Consider the following 26,168-nt stretch of genomic DNA (forward strand, 5'->3'; position numbering starts at 1 on the left):
GTGTGTGTGTGTGTTTGTGCTTGTTTGTGTGTGCTTGGGTGTGTGAGCATGTGTGCGTGAGCGCGTGTGCGTGAGAGGAAGAAAAAGGGAAAGGGAGAGAGAGGGCTCCCACCTGGCAGGCAATCCGGATGAGGAAGTTGACCACAGTGTCTGTGTGGGGCTTCTCCACAGGTTTGGTGAGCTGCGTCTCTGTGCCAGGCATGGTGGTGCTACGTCCAAACGCCTGTAGACACACACAAACCAGAGGACGGGCACACACGCACAATTAGACCAGGAAGAGGAGAGCTACGGAAGCGGTATTGAAATGCATTCTGGGAAAACGACCCAGTGAGACATTGAGCCTCATTTCCCCGCTGATAGTGCAAGTTCAACCAGACGGCGCGGCCAGACGGCGGCCGTTTGATTGGCTGGGAGCTTACGGCGGTGGCGGCTCCAGTGGCGGTGCGGAACCTCTTGACGTCCTGGTTGGCGGCGGCGGCGGCGGCGGCCCCGGCGGCCACACCAGGGACAGGGGAGGGGCTGTCCGCGGGGAGGCTCCTCTTTACGGCCCCCGACGCGCTAGTGGACGCCTCGCCGGCGGGCCCGGCCTCGGCCTCCACCTCCGGCTGGATGAGGTGATGGAGGGGGGAGGGAGGGAGGGAGGGAGGGAGGGAGGGAGGGAGGGAGGGAGGGAGGGAGAGGTTATTCACTTATTTATCTATAACCCAAGAGAGGTGGGAATATTTTCCTTGCTTTAAGTTTTTAAAGCGTCCACAGTGAAACTGGGGCAGGGTCAGGAGTTGATTAGCGCCAGGCGAGAGGATTTATCTGGTGTAAAAGGGAAGTAAGCTTCATGGTTTGGTATTTTAACGAGCCTAGCCAAAAGATAAATGGAGTTCTCTCTTGGAATGAAAAAAAACCCACAGCTTCAAGTTTCCTTAGAAACAAAAAAACAACAACAACAAAGGAGAGGCTAGGATGTGGGGAAATTAATTATTCTCAAATATCCAGGCCTCGACGGCAAAGCAGTGGCTGCATTGAGAGAAATATCGTTTTTCATGTCCCAACACAAAATAGGCGAGTAGCAAACGCTGTTAGCAGTCGGCGGCACTGTTCAACCCTGCAGTGCTTACACAGGCATTTTCCACACGTAAAAGTGCGTGTGCAAGATCATCGATAATTTCGGTGATGTTTTGCTTATGTTGCACTTGTGTGCGCGCAGTCCGCACACGTGTTTGTGTCTGTGCACGTGTGTCTGTGCGTCTGTGTCTGTGCGTGTGCGGGTTCACGAGTGTGAATGCGTGGTCCTTGCGTTGTGCGAACGTGGAACCATAATCAGCCCTTGAGTGTGTGTTTGTGTGTGTGTGTATACGTGTGTAGTTTACCAGCTGGTCCTTGATCCTCTGCAGCTCCCACTTGATGACCACCTCGGCCAGGTCCACGGCCAGCTTCCTCTGCTCGATGGTGACGCTGGGGGTGAAGCCCAGACGCTGCATGGCGCTGATCATGTGCTGGACCAGGTGGTGGCGCACCGGGTAGTACACCTGCAACCACATCGAACCACCCCCGTCAGTCAACAAGCATCAACAACCAGCATCAATGATAAGCAAATATCACGCAATGCATCAAACAGACAAATGCGGTCCAAAACCATCAAATTCACCCTGGAATATCGTCAAAAAGCAAATACCATTATTTGCCATCAGAAACAAATCAAACGCCAATTATTACAATCTTCAATTGCCATCCAATACTTCACTTGAGTGTGATATCCCAAAAGGTTCTATGAAATACTAGCTATTATTCTAACTGTTGCTGTGGGATAGAAACTACAACCAATTCCCATCCCTTTCGATACTACTAACAAAAGACAGCTGCTGAGCGCAATTCTTGTTTTTGTGTCCTAAAATCACCAGACACTTAAACATAAAAAAAAATGGAACAGATTTAATTTAAAGTTCTTGTGCAAAATGAACCCCAAAGCTTAGCCAACCCAATGCATATGAACCGCATTGTGTTTGTAGTAAGCCCGGGTTTAACACTGTTTGACTGGAGTGCTTAGAGACTCTGAGGAGAGGGAGACCGCAGCAGAGGGAGAGAGGGAGACTCTCTCTGAAGACACACTCCCTCTAAGCCTCAAGGACATGATGACACACATTAGCGCGAGCACTCCCAGGCATCACACTCTCTGAACTTACTGCACACACACACTCTGAAGGAACACTCACACACTAAAGGAACACTAACACACCAAAGGAAAACTAACACACACACACACACACACATCAATTTACACACACATGGACACACAAAAACACGCACCAACTTAGACACAGAGACATCAACTTAGACTTACACACACACACATCAACACACACAAGCACCAACTTAGACACAGAGACATCAACTAAGAGACACACACACACACACATCATCACACACACACCCTTTAGAAAGGCGAGAGATGCGACGTCTACCAGATCCGCCGTTGCCAGGGAATATTAGCGCTTTTCACTTTGAGGCTAATTACGGTCGATAGAGCGGGACTTCTAAGCCACTTATGGACAGAGAGGTTAAGCCCTGTCCGTCACAAACTCACGCAGACAGACGTGGAAATGCACACTCATACACACTCATCCCCCACACACACACACACACCTCTATCGTCGGTCATCATCCACTCCCTGGTGTAATTATGCTGATGTGATTACATTAGATTAGTCATGTGGGCCACTGAGAGCCGCCTGTCAGCCCGCTATAGAGGGGAGCCCCTCAGCCACAAGTCAGGCTGATGTTAGACGCTGTCACCGTGACAGGCACTCGCGGGCCCAGGCAGAGACGAGGGGGGGAGAGGGCGGAGAGATACAGTGTAAGTGTTAAAAGTTTTCGAAGCTTTCTAAACGCATTTCCTTACTTCTGGTGATTTGAAAGTCAAGCCACAAGCAGAAAGCCTTCGAAGACGACTCGCACCTAACCTTCACACCCACCGAAGGGTCCAGGGAGGAATTAATCTACGCTTGGTTGGCAGAGAAGTAATAGGAAAAATGAAATATACATGGAAAAAACAACAACCCTATTGTTCAAGGTTTAAAAAGTTATAATGAAATGATGGTGGATTGAATGTGAATGTACAAGCCGAGCCAGAGACGAGCGATTCAAACCACTTGAAGCTGATATTAAAAACATAAAGGTTCAGCAGGAGTGATGTGATAATAGCGGATTAAAAGTGGATCCACAGCGAGATTGGATCAATCTGGAGCAGACGGTGGACCACGGAGAAAATAAACCAGGGTCACGAACGCCAGGCATCCACACTGCTAGAGGTTGCTGCTGGATCAGCAGATTTTAAAAAAAGCACGCTCCGCATTATGGGATATTTCAAAAACAAACCGCACAGAGATGGCACAAAAGTTTTGGACAATCAAATCTTGGTAAAACTTACCCCTCCTTATTTGGGATATTGTCATCTGTCAGATATCAACTCCTCGACTTTATAGATGACAAAGGCTTTCTTGTTTTCGCCCGCTCTTTTTTTAAACCAATAAGTGTGATCGTTTTGCAAACACTCGTCCAATAGCTTGTGAACGCTTGCACTGCTTGCAAGCCATCATCTATCAACAACAGTATTATATCTAAAAGCTGTGCGCCCCTGGTCCTCCCCCCCCTTACCCTGAAGTGCTGCACGATGAGGTGCAGGATGTGGACCAGCTGGGGCACGGTGTGGCCCTCCTCCACGATGATCTTGCGGGTCCAGTGGGTGAGCATCTGGTGGCCGTCCTCCATGCGGGCCGGCACGGCCGGGGTGAGGATGGCCATGGCCTGGCGCACGATGGCACGGGCCTCCATGGTGTGGGCCTTCAGAAGGCTGTGGAAGACCTGGGGGGGGGGGGGGGGGGGGGGGGCACGGTTGGTCATACTATGGCGCGTTCAGTCAAAGACAAGCGCTAGGATGCATAGAAGGTCATTACAAGTTATTGTTAATAAGACAAAATATACATTTTATTTATGGATTGTTCTTTCCCAAATGCTCAAAGACACCTTGCATGATAAAACAGAAAATTGTTGGGAAATAAATTCAATGTGTTAATCACAAAATGGGACATCGATTGATATATTTCTAAATACAGATCAGACTCAGGAACTAACACTGGTACAGCTATTTCAATCGACGGCTCACCCAACTGAATAAAGGAATACATTGAGCGCAGCCCATTTCTGGGACTTAGGCTGCAAATAAAAATAAACAAAGAAATATATTTATTTTTTTATATTAAAAAACATAAACAAAAGAGGCTTCATGTAGCGCCATCCCACATCCTGGGTACAGCCTTTGAAGATACGCTGCAAAAGGCTTCTCCACGTCTCCCCCCCCCCCCCCCCCCCCCCCCTCTCCTCACCTGCAGGACGATCTTCTTGTGGATGGCGAACTTGGCGATGATGTGGGCCAGCAGCAGGTGCCCGCTGTACTTGCAGGCGGGGTCCACGCAGGCCTTGGGCAGCAGGCAGGGCCAGGCGAAGGTCATGAGGCGCCGCAGCTTGCTGTTGCGCGACTTGTTGTTGTCGTGGATGTGGTGCGGCGCGTGCTCCACCAGCAGGGTGGAAAACTGCAGCAGGTAGATGCGCAGCGAGTCCAGTAGGTCCGCCTGCTTCTCAGGGTCCAGCACCTACACACACAGAGAGAGACACACACACACACACACACAAGGATATTTAATAAAAAAAGATTGAGTCTGTAACAAACGATTTTGGAATCCGTCTTCGGTGGAGAACCAACATGCGTGCGTGCGTTCAAGTTATTTTGGCCTAATCAGAGATAAAGGACACGCTAAAGAGCTGTTTAAATGATGTATCCAAGTGTAATATAATAAGAGTCAATGCACATGGCTTAAATAAGTCGATATCAGGGTGCGTGCATGGGTACGCAGGGTTGTAATCCAGTATGTTTCACTCTCTCCTCATACAAGTGGTCCTCTGGTAATGGGCCGAGTTTAAAAAGAAGAGGCATGCTGGGAAGTGAAGCAACACGACGAATACCGTGTTTTGTGGACTTGTTCCTTTTGAATTCAACAGAGGGGCTTGTAGCCGAAATTACATGAATTGGAAAATCCAATTGAAATATGGGAAGGGGAGGGGGGGGAGAATTCATGAATGGGAGGTGTGGACAAGAGCCTTCCGTGCTGCCATAAATGCAGCCCAGCTCTCCGTCTGCCAGCAAGGTATTTTTGTTTGCTGTATTTACCGAAAAGCCGTCCCAATAAAAGCATCAAATTGTGCCTCAAAAGAAAATAACGAAAACCTGCTAAAAGTAAGCTCTCCCCATTCAGACGACGGCCAATCACCGTTTGACTGCCCCCAGAGAAAAGAAAAGACGGACACGCTAACAGAGAACAAAGAAGAAGAGATTTAAACTACAGAGAGAGAGAGAGGCTGAGACAGAGAGAGTGCAGCCATTAGCAGCCATTAGCTGCCTGGTGTTAGCCGCTGATGAGATCCACCACAGTACACACAAACACACTGACCTTTAGCATGGCAACACCGTGACATTTACACCGGCCATTATGGCCTGCCCTGATAAATGGAAGAAATAATGGTTGGGGAGGAGACCAGGATGAGAAGCAAGGTAGAGCGAGAGCGAGCGAGAGCGGGAGGGGGGGAGACAGAGAAAGAAACAAATAGGGAATGCAAGAGACAGCATGAGAGACAGAGGGAGAAAGAGGCAGCCAACGGACGGCCAAGGGGGGGGGGGGGGGGGGGGGGGGGGGCGCCACAAAGAGACAAAGATGAACGCTAAACGAGACGAGATGCAGAGAAGAAGGGGGGGGGGGGGGGCTGGAGAAAGGCAATGAGAGGCATGGAGATGACAGGAGTAATGATGAGGAGAGGAGAGGTGAAGTAATCAGTTGGGGAGTGATGGAGAGAGAGAGGCGTTTATGACTGGTGGACATAAGGGGAGAGAGGGGAGGAAGTGAAGAGAAAACCCAGGCGGTAGTGTGTTGGCGCGTGCGTTACCTTGGTGATGAAGACGCTGGTGATGCTCTCGGGGTTGTCGCCCTCCGGGTTTGGGGGTCCCAGCAGCAGCTCCCCCTCATTTTTCTCGAAGCTGTAGAGGAAGGCCGGGTTCAGGATGTGCTGGAGCACCTGGAGAGAGTTGAGGGGGGGGGGGGGGGCACACACACTCATTAGAGAGACTCAACAGGGGGAAAATCTAAACTTTGCTTAGTAACCTTGGGGTGAACCTGAGAGACACACACACACACACACACACACACACACACACACACACACACACACACACACACACACACACACACACACACACACACACACACACACACACACACACACACACACACACACACACACACACACACCTCTCAAAGCGCTGACGTGTTTGTTCATTCATGCCGTGGACGTCTTGAACTCAGCACAGTTGACATTCAACCTGAACTCTGCGCTGAACCCTCTCTGGCGAATATCCTTCCCTCCAAGTTCGATTTTTAAACCAAACAGTCGGCCATGATAAAGTCTGCCTCTTAATTAATGATGCATGTATACTTGTTTGTACTGCGCATAAACATATGAAGGTAAAACACTCCGAGAGGGCTGAATACATTGCCTTAAGCGTATTACAGTGTATTATTTACAATGAGATGAATAAACACACTGGATTAATGAGTTGTTTTGAATAACGTCTCTTATACATTCAATGGAATTATTTAATAAAACATTTCAGAAATCCATTCGTAATTAATTGCATGCGTAAAATCACATTATGTTCAGCAGCTATGTAAAATATAAAACATCAGAAGAACTTCATTAAAAAAAGAACACATTTTCGACTGCGTGTTTGCGCCATTCGGTTGTTCATTCTGTACGTGAACAAAGTCTGACTGACTGAGCGGTTCATCCAAAGGCATTAAACACGCCACGGAATGGGGGAATACAAAAACACGAGTACCGCGTAGCACTATCGAACGCAATAGCTTGGAAAGATTGATGGCGAGACGAACAACAGCGTAGACACACATGAATGACTAAATTATAACCTTGATTAAATGTTCACGAATACGTTTGACACGGCACGGAAATCATGCCGACTCTTTGGGAAATTAATGTGTTGTAAACAAAACGTTGTTCGTAGAAACCGATCAAAATAATTGATCTTGATTCAACGCTTGCAAATCCTTCAACTAAAAGTAGTTGTTTTCAATACTACGCTATGTAAACCTTGAAACAGGCTTAATATACAGGCAGAGAACTTAGCTAGCTCACTCATAATGTCCAAAAGAATAGATCGCCATTCGCCTTCAGTCAAAAAGAAAAGATGTATGTTAGGAAAGTACCAGAGTCACTTATCAATAACACACGCACACACACACACAACGATCCATCCACACATAACGATCCAACCATCTACATCTTCATACATGTACGACGCATTTTATTTTTATTGCTTCCCGAGTTCCCCCCCCCTTCCACAAACGACGACGCCGCAGCGCTCTGTAGACAAAGGCTTGATGAAGTGGTAAACGGCAGAATAACACCCAGTACAATGGAGCTAACGACTGCATTTATTAAACAGGGGCCTTCTATCTCCTAATGAACTCGGCACTCCATCCATCATAGAGGACGACAGGGTGGTGCTTAGTGGGATAGGGGCGTCGGCGCAGGCATATGTTCCCCCTTCTCCGATGGCGCATTATTCACATGCACACACAACACACACAACACACAAGCACACGAGATTCACACATTCACATGATAACACGCATCCAATCCCACATTCAGAGAACACACATACTTTCACACATTCACACAGTGCATCCCCACACAAACACACACACACACGGGTAGACACATAAGAACACACACACACACACACAAGCAGCCGAGCGGATGCATGGCCCGTCTGTCTCTTTGTCACTCCCATCTCGTCCTATTAATTCCAGGCCTCTGTGATATCAATCACTCCAACGTCACCGCGCATTACTACAAACGCCATTAGATGATTAGTATGGCACCCTCTGTCTTTGAGTGAGTGTGCGTGTGCGCATGTGTGGAAGATGAGTGAGGAAAATACCTCCAAGCTTGAAGCCCGCCGCTCTCTGCAGCTGTGCTTTAATTATATTGGATCCCATTACTACCCGGCTAAACAAATAATGGCCCAGAGTGCGTGCGTGTGTGCGCACGTGTGTTTGTGTGTATGTGCGTCCATAGCCAAACCAGCTTAGGGAGGAGGTGGATGCGTGGGGCCCGGAATATGTATTAGGCTAAGAAGATAATTAACCAACAGCTCTCCGTGTGGTGGCCGCGTCGGGGAGTGAATCTTAAACGGAAGTACTTTAGCACGCTTCAGAGCGCCGGCCGAGTCGCGGTGGGGGCGCGGCGCCGACAGCGAGGGCCAGGTTTCATCCCTGTTTGTGGGCCAAGTCCACTTGAACAGAGACACCTTGTATCATGCCTGGGCTGGACCAGGGCCCACAAAGGGACTTTACTCAATCGCTTTGTTTGACGGCAGGGCAATGAGTTGAAACGGACGGGGTTTTCAAAGTCTGAGACCACCCTGGTTTCAGGTTTTGAATCTTTATGTCTCCCCCCCCCCCCTGATGTTATCTGGGGGTAGACATAAACTAAAATCACTAAACTGTTTATTCACTTCAGGTCAACATTATTATATGATTTACATATTTATACACGATAAACAATATGTCTCACGTCAGGAGGGGCAAAATGCATGCGGGAAGTCAAACAAAGAATTTGCTGCCTGGCACGACAGTGGAACAGCAGGAGGTGAGCTGGTGACATTCTGAGTGTTTTGCTGACCTTGCACTGGCTGTTTCCCTCTCTTGTAAAAGGGAGAATATTCCATCAGTGCCCCATCTGTCTTTAAAGACACAGTTAATCGAGTACCCCAGAAGGAAAAGTGCTTTCAAAAAGACCCTTTCAAAAATGACTTTCACTTGTTTGCAATGAAATGAAAGTATGTCTAAGTACTTAGTATGGATCACCTTTCATCCTGCTGCCCTCTCTCGCCCCAGCGCCCCCTCTCTCCCTCAGAGGCCAACACATCTCTCCATCACAAAGACGGTGCGGAAAACAACAAAAGCTAGCATCTGCTACTCGCCAGAGGAGCACAATTAAGAGGAGAAAACAACGATAGGAGCAGAACCAAGCTGCGTGTGTGCGCGCGCGTACGAGCGCGTGTCACCGATACCTCGGGGGAAATAATAATAATACTAATAAAGTAAAATCAAGCGCGGTGTGGGGGGCCGGGGACGCTGGGCGTGATGACTTTGCCGAACACCCATGCCTCCTCCCTTTCCTCCGGCTCTATCGGTTTGCCGTGTCGTCCCTTTCACAAAAATCCATATGCCGTGCTGACAACATGCTCTGCCTGTAACACGACTGGGAAGGACGCCGCCATCGGGCGCTGCTCGCGTCAGCCACCGCGTGTCCTTGTATGAGAGGTCCTGTCGGACTAATGGGGTGTGTGCGTGTGTGTGTGTGTTTAATAAATGAGGCGGTAAGGCCTTGTGTGTGAAAAGACAAATGATTTCATATGCGTGTGTGAAGGGACACAGCAGAATGGTTTGCATGTGTGTAAGAAAAAAAAAAAAGCGCAACTAAAAGTCTGAGCATGTGCTTGTTTATCTGTGTGTGCACGCATTTATCTGCATGTATCTTTGTGGGTGTGTGTGTGTGACTGAATGTGCCTGCGTGCGGGCATCTGTGAGTAGGCATCTCAGTGTGAGTGTGTGTTTGTGTGCTGGACTGTGGCAGACCAGTCCTTTCCCACCGACCCGTCAGAACTTGCCAGGGCTACGACCGCCCAGCCTCCTGCCAAACTCCACAGCCAGCAAAATCGGTGCCCATCGGTGCACTGATCTGATGCCATGTGCGTGTGTGTGAGAGCATGTGAGTGAGTGTGTGAGAGAGTATAATTAGAAAGCAGTGGTGCTGATTGGAATGCCGGCTGGGCGGATGGAGTGGCGCGCTGAGAGCGATTCATTTGGGAGCTACGCAGACATTCAGAGATACCCACAAAAAAAAAAACTAAAAACGAATGGCTCACTCCATCCAATGTTTGAGCTACAATACATCCACAGTAAAGTTCACATAGCTCAACACACAACTGCAAGAACGCCTCGCCAATATGATATCATTATCATGGAAGCCGTTTTATCTTGGAAGGATTAAAAAGAGGGCCAGCATATACCTAAGTTACTACAAACAGTTGTGGTTAAACCACAATTCATTCATTTACTTTATTATAGTTTTTGGACTATGGAAGTGTCTTGCTTTCCAATATGTAAAATTCAAAAATAAGTACTCTAAAGTTGCAAACTAACTCAAAACCTTTCTCTCATTCAAACATTAGTGTTGGATATACAACCTACAAAGCAAACTCCATGGATTCATGGCCAAAACAGCGAGACGTCAGACTTCAAATTGTGTCGTTCAAAGACGACCCAATTCCCCCCGTAGCAATACAACCCGAGCCGTTCAAAAGTAGGACCCTCACCTTGGCTTTGAGCTCGTCGTTGAAGTGGGGGTCGTTGAACTCCACGAAGCGGAAGAAGAGGGCCCGTTTCTGGGCGATGCTGTAGTTGCGGGGGATCTCCTCTTCCATGTACTCCTTGAGGAAGGTCATGTTGCACAGGAAGCGTCCCGTGAAGGCCCGGAGCAGCTGGAAGAGCAGCTCGATCTCCAGGTAGTTCCTCCTGCGGGTGGAGGAGAGGGGGGTTTAGAGGGGCTGGGTGGACCAGGTTTTAGGAATGAGGGCCCGGCGTCCGTGGTAAGGGTCTTTTCAGAGGAATCGTTTTAAATTTTGAAATTAGCTTCGACAACTTAGTGCAATGTTGGATATCGAATCGGCGGTTGGAACTATAAGAGGAGGCGAATGACCCGAATAACACCATCAACTTTTTGCAAGCAACTTTGCATTTAATTTGCATTTATGAAGTAATGAAGTCAACATATGAACATTCACACGCTGTCAAGCGTCTTAAGAAAACCTTTCATAGAAACACTGCCTCCCATATGTGACACCTCATGTAAAAGGGAAACTAAAATAGGTAGAGAACCTGTAGGTCACAGGAAGAAATAAGCTAGCAACGTACCCGTGAGCTCACCTCCCAACCCACCTCGCTTACCAAAAAAGAACATCCAAGTGAACAACCAAAAGAAAGGTCTCAAGACTTCAGTGCCCTTACTTGCAGTAGCTGAGCAGGCAGAAGGCCAGCAGCTTGGGCTCCTTCCAGTTGGTGGCGGCCATGTTGTCTTTGCGGTGGCGCTCCTGGAAGGCCTCGCTGACCCAGACCCGGCGCAGCTGGCTGACCAGGGAGTGCTGGCCGGCCAGCCAGCCCTCGTCGTTCTTCACGATGATGCTGATGATCTGGCCGCCGTGGGGAAAGGGGTTGGTAGGTTTAGAAAAAGGCTTGTGTTGTTCATAAAAAAAAAAGGAGGCATTGCAGTGCTAGAGACAAAGAATTTGAATAATAATTTAAAAACAAGATCGCTCAGTTGATTTGGACGGATTGTTGTTTTTTGATAATGAGAAGAGATTTGCGAAAGTGCCAGTGTTTGTTTGTCTGTGCATATGTCCTCGGGCCCGATTTAAAAATAATTTGCATTGCGCTCGTGTCTGCACGTGTGTGTGTGTGTGTGTGTGTGTGTGTGTGTGTGTGTGTGTGTGTGTGTGTGTGTGTGTGTGTGTGTGTGTGTGTGTGTGTGTGTGTGTGTGTGTGTGTGTGTGTGTGTGTGTGTGTGTGTGTGCGCAAGCGTGTGGATGCGTGTGCGTGCCCATCACAATGCCATGAGTGTTTGTGCTTGTGTGTCTGTTGAAGCACCTTAATAGCATGGAACTGCAGGTCCAGCCTGGCTGTGGTGGTGGAGGGGGAGCCCGGGCGGACGGTGGCCGCAGTGCCGGCCGGCACCAGCAGGGGGACGAAGCGGCTGGGGTTGGAGGCCAGAACGTCTCTCAGGGGCTTGGCATCCTTGTGTTTCAGGAAGCTCTGCATATTCATTGGGACCGACGGACGCGTATTCATGAGAGGGTTTTCAGCACACAACAAGTCAAATCCAAGGCGTTTTATGAATATTTAAATCAGCTTTGAATGACTTTCAAAAATCATACATTAGTATGGACTCGTGAGTGTAGAGCAGTAGCGCATTGTTAGCCTGTGTTTGACGCAGAACGGGATGAAAAGGCCTCCATTAACAGTTCAGTGTGGGACTTGTGTAACTGGGAACACCTGAGTTACACAGTTGTCAATGGAGCACAGAGTCCCTTCGGAAACGAACAAGGGCGCTGCGAGTGCGACTAAATATATCTTCCACTGAGAAAGTTATTACATCACAGAAGCCGCCATAAAACCGTCATCTGGACAGGGGAGAGTGTTGTCCGACGAGGGGAGGAAGAGAGCGAGGGGGTCGGGGAGGCGGTGACTGACCATGAACATGCGACTCCACTGGGGGTCGTTCAGCGTGGCCTCCATCATAAAGAGCTCCACCGTCTGAGACGGGTGGCGCGTCAGGAACTTGATCAACGGCTCCCGGAACGGACTGCCCGCCTGCGCAAGGGGAGAGACAAAACACTGTTTTGCAATCTGTTGTCAGCGCACGCACACGCACACGCACGCACACACACACACTCCCCCGCCCAACATGAATTAATACTGCATGACACAGCTTTGCATCGCTCCAAGTGTGTGCTGCATGAAAAACTGCTAAATAAATGAGGGCAACACTACAGAGTGAACTAATAACTCAACGCCTCCCGCTGAAGCGCCTGGCCCGGGACAGAGGGGGTGTGGTGACGGTGCGGCGGGGCCAGTGACCACATGAACGAGAGCTCCCATCACTCCTCCGCGGAGGGAACTCCTCGGCAGGAAGTGGGCGGCACTTCCAGCGAGGCCCCGAGTCGCCATCAGATTAGATGGGAGGATTAAGTGGATTACCAGGCTCATTATCCTAGCATGAGTCACTCAAATATAAGAGGATTATCGGCGGAGCACCTCTGAGGATTTGGAAAAAAAAAATGGAAAAAATGCTATGCATATATGATCGATCTTATTAAAAAAAGAGACGGCTTTATCCAGGCCACAACGGCCGATGGAGGTATAACGATTTATATCCAGTCCATGCTACAGAGCGGGTGGCCCGTTGACGAACAGAGACCGACAGTCAGTCCCCACCTCGATGAGCATGGCTCTCTCCGTCTTCATCACCACCTCCAGCAGGGGTTTGACCAGGGTCTGGGGGGCCGCGGGGATCAGGTGGAAGAGGTTGATGATGGCCGAGCAGATCTTCATCTCCTGGAGGGAGAGAGCGGGGGACGGAGATAAAGACAGATGAATAACGAGAAATGAAAGAGGGATGTGAAGGAAGGGAGAGGCTTGCAGGGGAAAGGTACAGGCAGGTAGCACAGCCACTGTGGAAAAGTAATCGGGACGATATCGGTCAGCCCGAACATTCAGGAAACGGAGAGGAAACCGGGCATCAGGAATGAGTGCTTTGGTTAACCGTTAAACAAAGGCTGTTACTGTAACACACACGACAAGAAACAGGGTTTCCCGGGGGAACAACCACAGACACACACAACTACAGGGAAAGTCACCACCACTATCACTATCACCACAGAACATGACATCTGTTGAACTCACTAACACCACAACATTGATTTTGACTGGGAACAGTCAGTCACTGACAAGGAGCCACCAATAGAGGGCTCCACCTCAAACCAGGTCTCACCTCAACACCTTCCAATGCAGGCTGTACCGGAACAAAACAATGGTCAGTTAGGAGAGTCAAAAGAGGTGTGTGTGTGCGCGTGTGTGTGTGTGTCTGTGTTCGACATCTTTCTGAACCCAAGCCATGAGTGATGACAAGTTGGCCTTATGCATATCATTAGACAGTGGGTCCTAGTGGTTTAAACATTCAGATGAGGGGTTGGTTTTACAGAGAGAGTCAGATACACATATCAGGACATTGAGTTATTTGTCGTTATTAAAGAAGTGATTTAAGATGGGGGCTCAGTCGATACAAATGTCCTATATTTGGACTTAAATGATGTCTGTATTTTGTACATGGAAAGTAGGGGAGGGGATAAAATGTTAACTGTCAACAGACTGCCGCAACCTTTCCTCATGATTTCCAGTGGATCTCCCGCTTTTTTTCCCCCGACGGGTTACCGAAAATATCACCGGGTGAGTGGGTTGCCAAAGGAACGGGTGGCATTTGGACAAAAACTCTCCTTGACAACGCGGAGCTAAAAACTCCTCCACGCTGCCAGAATTACACATTGAATTTCCGACGGGCGTCCACATTGAACCCTAGCCTCGTTCTTTAAAAAAAAATACCTTTTCATTATTAGTCCGCCTTGTATTGCACAAGTATAATACGTTATTGTCGTCGCATACTGAACACAGAATAACACCCTGCAACACCCCATTCCACATCCCCTTCGAAATCGCTAATTGGACAAAGGATTTAGCGGCATTGACTAAACATCTACCGGCTGACCCCAGGAATTAATGGCTAAAGGAAGAAGGCGACGCGGACCTGCCCTCGACTTTATCCCTCTCTCTGCTGGCACCTGCCTTCCCCATCCACCCAGGAGTACGGCCGGCTGACCTGCCTGACCGGCCTTATTGTAACCGCCAAGCGGCTGTCAACCGCCTCACACAGGGCTGTGTGTGCGACTGTGCGTGCGTGCGTGTGTGTGTGTGTGGGGGTTTTGTCTGTACGTGTGGGTGTGGGTTTGTCTGTACTTGTGTGCGTGTGCGCGTGCGTGTGCCCGTGCCTCAGCCTATTTGCATCTCATTACGCTCAGTTGTCTGAGGTCTGAGACAAGGAGGAATTTCAATGTCTGAAGAAGGGAGAGAATAAAGACCCCGGTGCGGTCAAGCGAGGTGCTGAATCCTGGGACGCGTGGCGCTGGCTCGGCGGTCCGTTTTCCCCTCCTTTATCTACCCCCTCCCCCCTTGAGTGTAATCCCCCACATCCGAACAGGTAATCCCATCCGTGCTCCAAATGATCATCAATACTTCCTTTCATGCAAAACCGTTCCACTCGGCCCACCCCAACACACAACCTGATTTCCCCTCCTCCTCCCTCTCCACTTCCTATCTCCTTCCCCTCTTTTTCCTCCCAACTCTACAAGGTTATCTGTCGGAAGATAATGAGGGCCCCGTGGCGAGGCGCACGGCCCTCAGCCGCCTGCCAGGCGCCTAATTAATCATTGATTGTAATATGGCCACTCATGACTCACCGGGGACCGGGCCCCTACAGAGAGTGAGTGTGTGTGTGTGTGTGTGTGAGTGTGTGTGTGTGCCGATGTCCGTGTGGGACACATTTAGCTTGAGCAGGATAGATCCGTTCAACACAAAGAGAAAGGGGGCAGGGGGCCCCCCTAAGTCTTGACAGCTTTCAGCAGCTCTACCTCCAAATGGTATCGTCTCAGAGCCCAGGGGCCGGCCCGCGGTGGAGCGCAGTGTGGCAGAAGGCGTTTTTCATTACGACCGAAGGGGGGTGGGGTTCACGTTACCGACAGATTCTAATGATTTCTGGGGGGGGGGGGGGGGGGGGGGTACTCACACTTCCATCACTGCGTTGGCCTCCCTTGTGCGTGATGACCACGACCTCCATCCACTTTCTCAGGTGTTGCTGGGAGGGGTCGAGAGGGAGGGAGAGAGAGAAACAGTTCAGGAGAGTCAAAAATAAACAAAAAACGGATGTCGAGTCGACTATAGGCAATCTATCCCCGACTACAAGTCATACACATTGAAAAGAAAGTCATGAGTCACAATGGTGCCGTCAATTCTCGTCCACCCAAGAACCTGCGGTGCCCTGGGGATCAAAGCGCTCACCATCATCTGGTCGCAGAACTTGTCGTTGAAGGAGTTGGGGAAGAGGCGCGTGACGGAGGTGAGGCGGTTGACCACGTTGAGGGTGAGGCTGCGGTAGTCACCCAGCATCATCAGCAGGGGGCGCATGTGAGTGTGGATCTGGTCCACCTCGATGGTGGCGCCCTCCAGGAACTGCGGGGCGGAACGTTATGCGTCACCGTGCGTGCAAACACATTTTTCGCAAGGATGACCGTTAACAAGAAATTAGGAGAACAAATCGATAAAATGTTGCCGCTATTACGAACATATTTGGCCAAAACCAATTTATTTTTCTCGTTAATTGGCTACAAGATCAGTAGAGCAGTAGAGAACGGTTAAGAAATGCGTGGGCTCAGAAATGGGGATCCACACACTGGGAGAACTAACAGCATTGCTATCGCTGTGGCATTAGCGCTGGCCTTGCAAGACCTCCAAGATCACTGGACACCATATCCTCAGCCTCCTGTGTCTTCATTAAAAGAATCGAGGCCCCAGAAAAGCAGGGGCAGGGCCAGTCACGCACACACGCACACACACACACCAAATGGAAATGGACAGGGCACACTCCCACAGATAAGGAAGAGAGTGTGTGTGTGTGTGTGTGTGTGTGTGTGTGTGTGTGTGTGTGTGTGTGTGTGTGTGTGTGTGTGTGTGTGTGTGTGTGTGTGTGTGTGTGTGTGTGTGTGTGTGTGTGTGTGTGTGTGAGAGAGAGGCTTGGCGAGTTGATGATGCACAGCGACCACATTCGTTCTCAGCACAGGGAACAAACACTCCATCCTGTATCGATCGGCTGGTGGCAATGGTCATTAGTGTTAGCAGGGGCAGAAATGAAAGAATGGGAGCAAAGAGGAGGACCAGAGATTGGGCAGGAGAAGAGGAAGCAGACAGAGCAGGAAGAGGAGTGACAAGAGCAGGGAGCAGGATATTTGATGGACCAGTGCAGTGGATAGGGTTGGGAAGTCGATTTGGTGGGGGGGGGGGGGGGGGGTGTTGAATGACACGTCGCAGACAGGAATGGTTGGCTTTCGGGAGGCAAGTGAACAACATTTTGACACCCCTCTCGTGTCCCTCCCAGTTCCAGTTCCAACCCATCTAAATGCTAAAAACGACACGTGCTGCATACTTACAAACGCTTCGTGTAGCGCAACTGTTGTGCGCGCAGGAAACGTCAATGTCTATAAAGCAGAGTGAGTGTGATGGATGGATTAGGAGCGATTCATGTGCGGTTGGCAGGGAGTGCGTGGTTAAAGAGCAGACTGCGGGAACAACCCCGGCCAAGATATGAAAACCGATCATAAAACATTAATAGAATGCACTGTGTGGACCACGATAGACCGTTGTGCTTTTAAAACACGAAGCACGGAGGGGTTTCAGCGGTGTACACGTGTCTGACCCGATGATAACACATTATTTTGGGCGACTGTTAATATTAAAACAGTTCAAGAGGGTGCAGGAACAGAGACGTGTACATAATAAACAACGCATGTGGATCAAATGGGTGCCGGCAGCGGTGAGTGTCATCAGTAAGTAGAAGAACACAGATGGAGGAGAGGCTCGACCTGCTCATTCGCTAACCGTGGCACTGACCTTCCTCATGCAGGCCTCGCCCGCCTCCTGCAGCTCGCTGTTGGTGGAGTTGAGGGCCTTGAAGAGGGCCGCGATGATCTTCTCCCTCGATTGGGGCAGGTAGTTACAGGCCGCCAAGGCATCTTGTGTGTGAGAGAGAGAGAGAGAGAGCGAGAGAGAGAGAGAGCGAGAGAGAGCGAGAGAGAGCGAGAGAGCGAGGAGAGCGAGAGAGAGAGAGAGCGAGAGAGAGCGAGAGAGAGCGAGAGAGCGAGAGAATAGATACAAAGGGGAGAAAGAGTGATAAAAGGGGAGAAAAGAGATAAAAAGGGCAGAACAATAGATTAAAAGGGGAGAAGTGGAAGAAAGAGAGATTAAAGTGGAGAAAGAGAGAAACAGCAGCCTGTTAGCCAACCACACAGCTCATGAGGGGGTTGGGTGCAGCTTGTTCATAAGCATTACCGCCAACACCTTCAGGGCGTGTGAATCCCAGAGTGCCGAGCCACTAGGGCCGAACTTACTGAGGGCGGCGATGCGCAGGGGGACCAGGGAGGGCAGGCTCTTGTAGCAGGGCAGCTTCATCAGGGCCGCGTCCTCCGCCTCGCACAGGTTCAGCAGCTGGAGGGCAGGGGCGGAGGGGTCAAAGGTCAGGAGGAAGAAAAAAAAAGAACCAAGCACATGTCGACAGTCTCCGTATTGCCATAACAGTGGGACAGCGCAGCCTCTCTCCCAGAGGCTGCGCTCAATCTGTGTGAGTGAGTATGTGTGAGTTTGTGAAAGTGCAATAATGTGTGAGGGGGAGAGACCGAGTGTAAGACACAGTGAGTGAGAGTAATACTCTCTCTCTGTGTGTGTGTGTGTGTGTGTGTGTGTGTGTGTGTGTGTGTGTGTGTGTGTGTGTGTGTGTGTGTGTGTGTGTGGTGTGTGTGTGTGTGTGTGTGTGTGTGTGTGTGTGTGTGTGTGTGTGTGTGTGTGTGTGTGTTCCCTTGCGTCGCTGTAGCACTCACAGGCAAAAAAAACAACCACTTGCATTCAATGGCATACAGTTCAATCTGGAAAAGCCCCCAGGAGCCTACCTCTTGGTAGAAGACCTTGTGCTCCATGACGTTGAGGTCCATGGTGAAGAGGCGGGGCTGCAGGGTGGTGCAGAAGGTGTTCCCCTCCATCAGGCCGATCTGGGCGTTGGCCGGCTGGTGACGCAGCAGGTGCTTCTTCGGGGGGACCATGTCCTGCAACACCTGGGGCGAGAGACATCGGGGGCAGAGAGAGAGCGAGGTGTTAGATGAGAGAGACAGTTGAATAGGAAAAGGGATACACAACGAAAGAAAGAAAGATGAGAGAGTGGACCATTGACTCTCAACTTTATATTTAATGTCCCAGTATTTAGCATTCGGCTTTAACTAACTAATACTTGCAATAGATTTACTGTTGCAGACTAACAACCCAGAGAGCTTCGACCCCCCCCCCCCCTCCTACTCCACCCCCACCCCCCCCCAGCCCGGGCTCACCTCTTTGTGGGGCTCCATGATGACGGTGACACTCTTGCCGGTGACCTGGGCCAGCACCTGCAGGGAGTGCATGGCCTGCTTGCGCACGGTGGAGTTGGGCGAGGTGACCTCCCGCACCAGGTCGTGGGTCACCATGTGGAACGACTTGTCCTGCGCCGCCAGCAGCTCCTCCGTCTTCTCCTCCTCCTTCAGCGGCGTGGCGCAGCGCACCAGCAGCTGCTCCAGGGTGGTCTTGGCCATGGCCACCGCCCCGTTGGACACCTGGGGGGGACGGGGGGGGGCAACCGTGAGTCGGATGCACTGAGGGTGTGCAGGCGAGACGCACCGGTCGATAAGGACGCCATTTGGAAGACCCAGGGGGCCGAGTTCAAGGAGCGTTTTAAAAGGCACGCCGGGCGATTAAAGGGCCATTTACGATACACGCTTGCCAATTTAAGGGCTGTTTTACAAGACACACTGCCCAAGCAGGCTGCCCCTTACGATACACGCTTGCCAATTTGAGGACTGTATTATAAGACGCACAGGGCCACAGGGGGGAGGTTTGCCAAACACAATTGCAAAGTTGAGGACTGTTTTACAGGACGCGCTGGCCAATAAGAGGTTGTTCTGAAAGACACGCGGGCCAATTAGATGAGTGTTGGATAAGACCAGCTAGCAAATTCAAGGACTGTTTTGAACGACACACTGGCCAATAAGTGGACCTTTTCGTTGACTCAACTTAGATCTAACCAGTTTGCTGTTACGAGTACGCAATGAAGGAAAATAGCTCAAAGGAATCTACCTGATGTGTCAAATATTGACTGTCACAGAGCACAAAACATTACTATTTCAGAATACAGATCGCACAGAGGATGGGAAAAATGGGAGGTAAAAATAAGCAAAGAGTTGAACTAATGCAAACCTGTGGAATCCGGTCATGAGGTTTGATTTCAATATTTACCAAATGTCACCCAGAGAGATGTATTTGGCGTGCAATATGAAAACATTGCAATTCTGCCAAAAGAACCGAAGGAACAGAGCAGAACAAAAGGCAGAACACCACCCCCCCACGGCCTCACCTCTCCCGTGAGGTCCATCATGACAAACAGCAGGGCCTTGAGGAAGGTGAGCTGGTTCTGCAACACCCAGATGAGAGGCAGCCTCTCCATGAGGAACTTGATGGAGACCACGCCGCCCAGCTTGGCGAACCACGCCTGCTCATAGCAGCATGCGCACAGGCGCTCCACGATGTAAGAGAACAAGGGCAGCTGGCAGGCCTGCAGGGAGGAGGAGAGGGCGTTCAATGATGGATGGCCTACCTTTACTAAATCTGGCACTACGTCAACACAATGGAGGAGCGGATAAAAATAAAACGCTCGATGGCTCGTGTGAATCGGTATATTGTGCTTATAAATTGCTGAGAGCAAGGCATCGACCCTGCCATGGTTAGCGGTTCAATTTCCACTGGGCCCAGCCGAGAATGTATGCACTCAAGGTATTGTAAGATACTCTCGGAAAAAAAGGCAAACACGTGTATACATTAATCAAAAACTAAATAAATATGAGATGAAAACTGAGATATTGAATGTACTTGTTCAGCAACCCCCAAGTCTGGTTCTTTTCTTAAATTCTTATACTAAGTTGAATATTCCCGGAACTCCGCAGTCGACCTTCTGGCGTCCCTCATCCATCCCGCCCAATTAGAAAACCTCTGTCTGTCTCTCTGTCCGTCCTACCCTCTCCTTGGAGCCAAGGATGATGCTGGCCACGTCGAAGATGACGGCCAGGGCCACCTCTCCGATCTTGCACAGCTCCTTCTCCTCGTAGGCCATGCAGATGGCGATGGCGTCGATCAGCACCAGGGGGTCCATGCCTTTGGAGCCGTTCTCCTCGCTGTGGAACATGGCCGTGCTGGGCTGGCTGCCCTGCTGGTAGCACGGCAGCAGGAAGGGGCCTGGCGCGGGGACCCAGAAAACGTGTTATATATATATATACACAAATACAATGCTTCCACACAAAGACAACAGGGGGACGGACAGAATTTTGGGGACATTTTAAGCAGACGCGGGGGAGGTGGCGATTATCGATGAATTAAAAAGGTGTTTGGCAATCTTTTCAGTGATGACCGTGTTGATAACTGTTTAACTAAACAGATCCCCCTAAACAGTGCACCAAATGCAACGGCTACTGTTAAGTAGATTATCCAATAAAATCTGTAAATCATGGGAACTTTTTCATTGGAAGGAGGAAAAGTTATATGTCCCAGCATATTGCCTTTGATATGGGCAGCTTAGACCACCAGGCAAAGAAAGCGTTCCGCAATGCCTGTGTTAAAAATGTCTTGAAAGCTGTGAAATCTAATCAAAACCATGCACATAAGGAAAACAGCCCTACAAAGAAACTCTCTGCGTTGTGATGCATTAGAGAATCAGATGGAAAAAAACAGAGCAAACACTTATTCCTTTAGAAATGGTGTTCTTTCATTCCCAGATATGGTGACAAAACATCAAACAAACAGCTTGGGGAGTAATGTCGCGAATCTACCTCACATGAAACATGAGTATAGGGGTGATGAAAAAAAGTAACAATAAATTCAGTTTTTATCATTTCGTTGGATTTAAATGTAGTTCAGGGTTTTATTTGTAACAATCTTTCAATTGTAAATGAAGGCTTAGATGGATACGGGGGAGTTCTTTGTACGGCTACACAAAAGGCATAAACACTATCAGGGATACATGAAACATTTGCCATTCTTGTGTGAGCAGAGAGGGTAGAGAGGAGGACAGAGAAAAAAGGGATGAGAGGGGAGGAGAGGAGAGGATGAGGGATGAGAGGGGGAGAGGAGAGGATGAGGGACAGAAGGAGAGGAGAGGATGAGGGATGAGACGGGAGGACAAGAGGATAAGGGATGAGAGGGAGAAGAGGAGAAGGATGAGAGGGGAGCAGAGAGGAGAAGGGATGAGGACGGGAGCAACGAGGAGAAGGGATGAGACGGGAGCAGAGGGAAGGGATGAGACGCGGAGCAGAGGAGAAGGGAAGTAAGAGGTGAAGAGGAGCGGAATGGGGATTAGAGGGGAGGGAGGAGGAGGGGAGAAGGGACAAGAGGGACAAGGATGGACGGGAGAAGAGGAGAAGAGGATAAAGGGATGAGGGGGGAGAGAAGGAGAGGAAAGGGATATGAGAGGGGAGAGAAGGAGAGGAAAGGGATGAGAGGGGAAGAAGGAGAGGGAAGGGAGAAGGGATAAGGGATGCAGGGGAGAGGAGGAGAGGGGAAGGGATGAGAGGGGAGGAGGAGGAGCGGAAGAAGGGAGAGGGGGGGAGAGAGGAGAGGAGAGGGAGAGAGGGAGAGGAGGAGAGGGAATGAAGGGATGCGAGGGGGAGGAAGAGAGGAAAGAGACGAAGAGCGGCCAAGGAGAGGAAATAAAAGAAAGGAAAACAGATGGCACGGAGAGGGAAGAGGAGAGAAAGTTGACGAGACAGGAGAGGATAGGAAAAGCCTAGAGGGGAGAAACAAGGGAGACGAGCGAAGAGAGCATAGGGAGAGGAGGGTAGAGAAAAAAAAGCGAGGAGAACGGAGCGGAAATGAAACAATAAAAGAGGAAAACGAAGAGGGAGGGCAAGCGAGGAAGGACTAAGAGCAGAGGAGGGCAGAAGATGAGAGGCGCGAGATGAAAGCCAGCGGGTTCCCTACCACACTGCTGGGCACGGCCACCATGGTGTAGTGCGGATGAGGCTGGCCACGAAGGGCAGAGCGGGGCGGAGGGTCCTTGATCACACGCCCGACATGAAGGCACACCGTCAGCGCCTGCTTCAAAGGTCCGGGGGCCCGGGTGTCCTGGGCCTTGTGCGGTGGGGATATCACGTGGGGATCCACTTCTCAGCAAAAGCTTTGATGGGGAGGGAGGTCGGCAGAGGCAGACAAACGGGAGAGGGTTTCATGAATGTGAATTAAAAAGTGCAGAACATAAAGGATTTTTTATGACTTGGATGTCGGTGTTCTGGGCGATAATTGACCAGGTTTAATTGAAATCCTTAGTCATTATTATGTACTGCCGGACACTTGACATCTGCAACACAGTCACTGCCCACGTCCTGCACTTGGCCCACTATGCGTTTGCCTATCATGTGATGCTTATGTGTCCTGTTTGTGTGTCCTTTACTCGGCCCGCATCAAGGACTCCCCCCTGAGGAGGGATAACTAATGTTTTTTCGAATTCAACTGAAATCGGTGGTGGTACAAAGGATCACTTGGCACTGATCAAGCGTGCTTCTGGCTAGACTTTCTGAAGCGGTTTATATTTCATTACATTCACTGGATGGCGGCAAAGCCAACAACAAACAATCACAAGAAACGACGGGCATGGAGCCCTCAGTATGACTAATGATGCAACACCGGGCATCTTTTCGCATCTCCTCATTGTCCAGCCTGCATTTTAGGACCTTTTAGTCTGCACTCCTGGCCCACTCCTGCCCTCCACCTTTTTCGGCTCTACCTCGTCCTCCTCCTCCACTCCCTCTCTCCCATTTTGCGGGTCATTTCTAAACTCCCTGAGCATTTCTACTTCTTTAGTTCGTATGCAATTTAGTCCCAAAGTACCGTTCTCTCCCCGCTCCCCTATCCCCACACTAACCCCCTCACTCATCAGCACTCCCCCAGAACTATCCCTCTATAAGTCTTTATCTTCTTTCTCTCATCTGTTATTTACTCTCCCTGAGGTGGAGCGCTCTCCATCTCTACCTCCTCCCTCCCTCCATCTTCCCCCTCTCACCTCTCAGAAGGGGGGATTTTTTGGAGGAGGCTTGTTTTTCCGTACGTGCCCCCTTGTTGTATAATGCCAGGACTCGCGGGGTACGGGACTGATGGATCAGGCTGTTTCTTATGGTTAGTTTGGAAAAGACACGCTTTGCAATGTGTTGAAGGTGGGGGGTGTGAGCGGAAAAGGTGGAAGGAGTGATTTGGAGGGAGGGGGAGGAGGGAGGCAGCGAGAGATGACACATCAATGGACCTCGGCCCTTTATTGCCCTGCCTCTCCCGCTCGTCCATTCCCCCTCGATTGGCATTTAGTGATATTAAGAGACGCTTCACCTAGACCACATCCTAAGCACCCCAGCATAAGTCATAAAAAAAGCAAAAGATGACATGAATCAAAGTCTGACAAGGGTAGGCCCCCCCCCCCCAACACGCCCCGCAATCATCCCATAATGGACACGCTTGATTATCGCCACAGAAGTGGTGTGTGTGTGTGTGTGTTGTGTTTCAGAAGAGAGTTCATTAGCCTCTGCCTGGGGATCTCAATGAGACTAATGTGAACCACTGTCCCCCTCCCTTCCTGTACAGATCCTCCCCATTCGGCCGTCTCTCCCTCTCCCCTCCCCGTGTCCGTCTTCCTGTCTGTCCCATCTGCCTGCCTGTCTGTAGCCCACAGTGGTGCCCTGTGAGGACAGGCCCATTGGGACGCAATTATCCGCCGTCAAACTTCAGAGTTGATGAGGCAACTTGTGGCAGCGTGGTGAAAGACGCATAAATGGTACACAGTGAGAGAGAGAGAGAGAGAGAGAGAGAGAGAGAGAGAGAGAGAGAGAGAGAGAGAGAGAGAGAGAGAGAGAGAGAGAGAGAGAGAGAGAGAGAGAGACGGAGAAAGAGATGGAGCGAGGGATACAGCGAGTGAGCGAGAGAGTGTGGGGAAGTGGTGGCTCATCAGAATTATTATGCACGGTAAAACACATCTATTACCATAATTCATATATTTACACCAAAAAAAACACATTAGCTAGAAGGATCACTTTATTTATAATATTGCCACTGGATTATGTTGTTTAATGTAGATTGGGACAAAAAGTGTGTCGATGTGCTAAAGTCGCATGAACCAATCACGTTGATGCATTCGTTCGGGCTCAGATTCTGGAGCCGATACTCATTTTAATGAAATGAAATGACCTGTGACCACTTAACTCCATTCCATATTAACCAGGTGGGAGGCTATTTAAAAGTTGTTTTACAAACAACTTGGACCAGGGACAATGAAGAGTGAGTGAGTGAGTGAGTGAGTGAGTGAGTGAGTGAGTGAGTGAGTGAGTGAGTGAGTGAGTGAGTGAGTGAGTGAGTGAGTGAGTGAGTGAGTGAGTGCGAGCGCGTCCTTACTTTGGGTGGGACAGGGCTGGTAGAGGGCGTGCTTGTTGTCGTCCAGGCTGGTCATTGCGACCAGGAAGCACTTGATGACCTCCCAAGCCTGCCGGCGGTAGTAGGGCTCCGTGTTGCGCTCTTCAGGCAGTCCAGAGCCGTCTCGATCGCCTGTAGCAGGAGGGAAGGAGACCGCAGCGCTTGAGAAGAGAGTGAGAGAGAGCCTCAGGCATGGCGGAGCTTCTGTCCCATGACCACTGATGTACCGTCACGACAAAGACAAATGGCTGCTCCGGAAAAAAAAAAAAATCTCTTTCTTTGGTTATGATTCATAATCCGAAGGGCACCATATGGAGGGGGGGGGCAAAACTGACTCTGGCGTGTGGTCCACCATGGACCACAAGCGAGTGTGTGTGTAGCTTTGCGTCTTCCCATGGCCATGTTTCATGAAACATACACTCGCTGCTTGTCCGAGCATGTCGGAGTGTGTCGCATAAAGTGCATGTACGTTACACAAGATGGCTGACCACCCGCGTTAGGGTTCTCCTGCTGTTCCACTACGGTAGTGCTTTGGGATGAACCAAAGACCTTCGCCTTCTTGGTATTCAGCACCACGATGCATGCACGCGCTACTGTGCTGCTAATTCAGCAGCATTATACATACATATGAAATGCTAAGTATAGGGGGGGGGGGGGGGTCATTAGATGTGACAGCTCAGGGTTTGACAAGCCGTGCCTGGCCGAGGCACTCAGGAGGAAGAGAGAATATGAAGTCATTAACGCCACTCAGACAGAGAGAGGAGGAGGAATGAACGGACGGAGGGCGATGTTGAGATGAAAGCATCACAAAATTGAATTGTAGACCTTTCAGGCATGTGTGGGGCACGTGTCCCGTGTGCCCCCAAAAAGGGTATGATAGGCAAATAGCAAATCAAGTCAGGGTTATTGAGCACATAAGAATAAACTTTGTACGGGTACCACTCACTTGAGAAAATGTGGTAATTTTCTTATATTATAAAAATAAATTTGACATTTCCGCTCTCTTCTTTGCTCTGCTCAGATGAGCGTAATGAAAGTAGGAAATTAAACAAGACAAATCAGGAAAAAAAAAAAAGACTAAAATCGAGGCAC

At 49.9% G+C, this 26,168-nt stretch overlaps 1 protein-coding gene across 1 annotated transcript in view; it reads right to left on the reverse strand.

Annotated features, from left to right (window-relative positions):
• Positions 1–26,168, reverse strand: part of trrap (transformation/transcription domain-associated protein) — a 121,286-nt gene that overhangs the window by 60,487 nt on the left and 34,631 nt on the right. The window contains exons 33-43 of the mRNA XM_056576640.1: positions 13,176–13,295; positions 12,432–12,551; positions 11,829–11,993; positions 11,193–11,374; positions 10,502–10,700; positions 5,989–6,117; positions 4,377–4,643; positions 3,649–3,855; positions 1,365–1,523; positions 420–605; positions 113–223 (exon numbers count right to left, since the gene is read on the reverse strand). Of these exons, the coding sequence (XP_056432615.1) occupies positions 113–223; positions 420–605; positions 1,365–1,523; positions 3,649–3,855; positions 4,377–4,643; positions 5,989–6,117; positions 10,502–10,700; positions 11,193–11,374; positions 11,829–11,993; positions 12,432–12,551; positions 13,176–13,295 (1,845 nt within the window). The remainder of the gene's footprint in view (positions 1–112; positions 224–419; positions 606–1,364; positions 1,524–3,648; positions 3,856–4,376; positions 4,644–5,988; positions 6,118–10,501; positions 10,701–11,192; positions 11,375–11,828; positions 11,994–12,431; positions 12,552–13,175; positions 13,296–26,168) is intronic.

Source organism: Gadus chalcogrammus, chromosome 18 (genome assembly GCF_026213295.1).
Source record: "Gadus chalcogrammus isolate NIFS_2021 chromosome 18, NIFS_Gcha_1.0, whole genome shotgun sequence".
In the NCBI taxonomy this organism is placed as follows: domain Eukaryota; kingdom Metazoa; phylum Chordata; class Actinopteri; order Gadiformes; family Gadidae; genus Gadus; species Gadus chalcogrammus.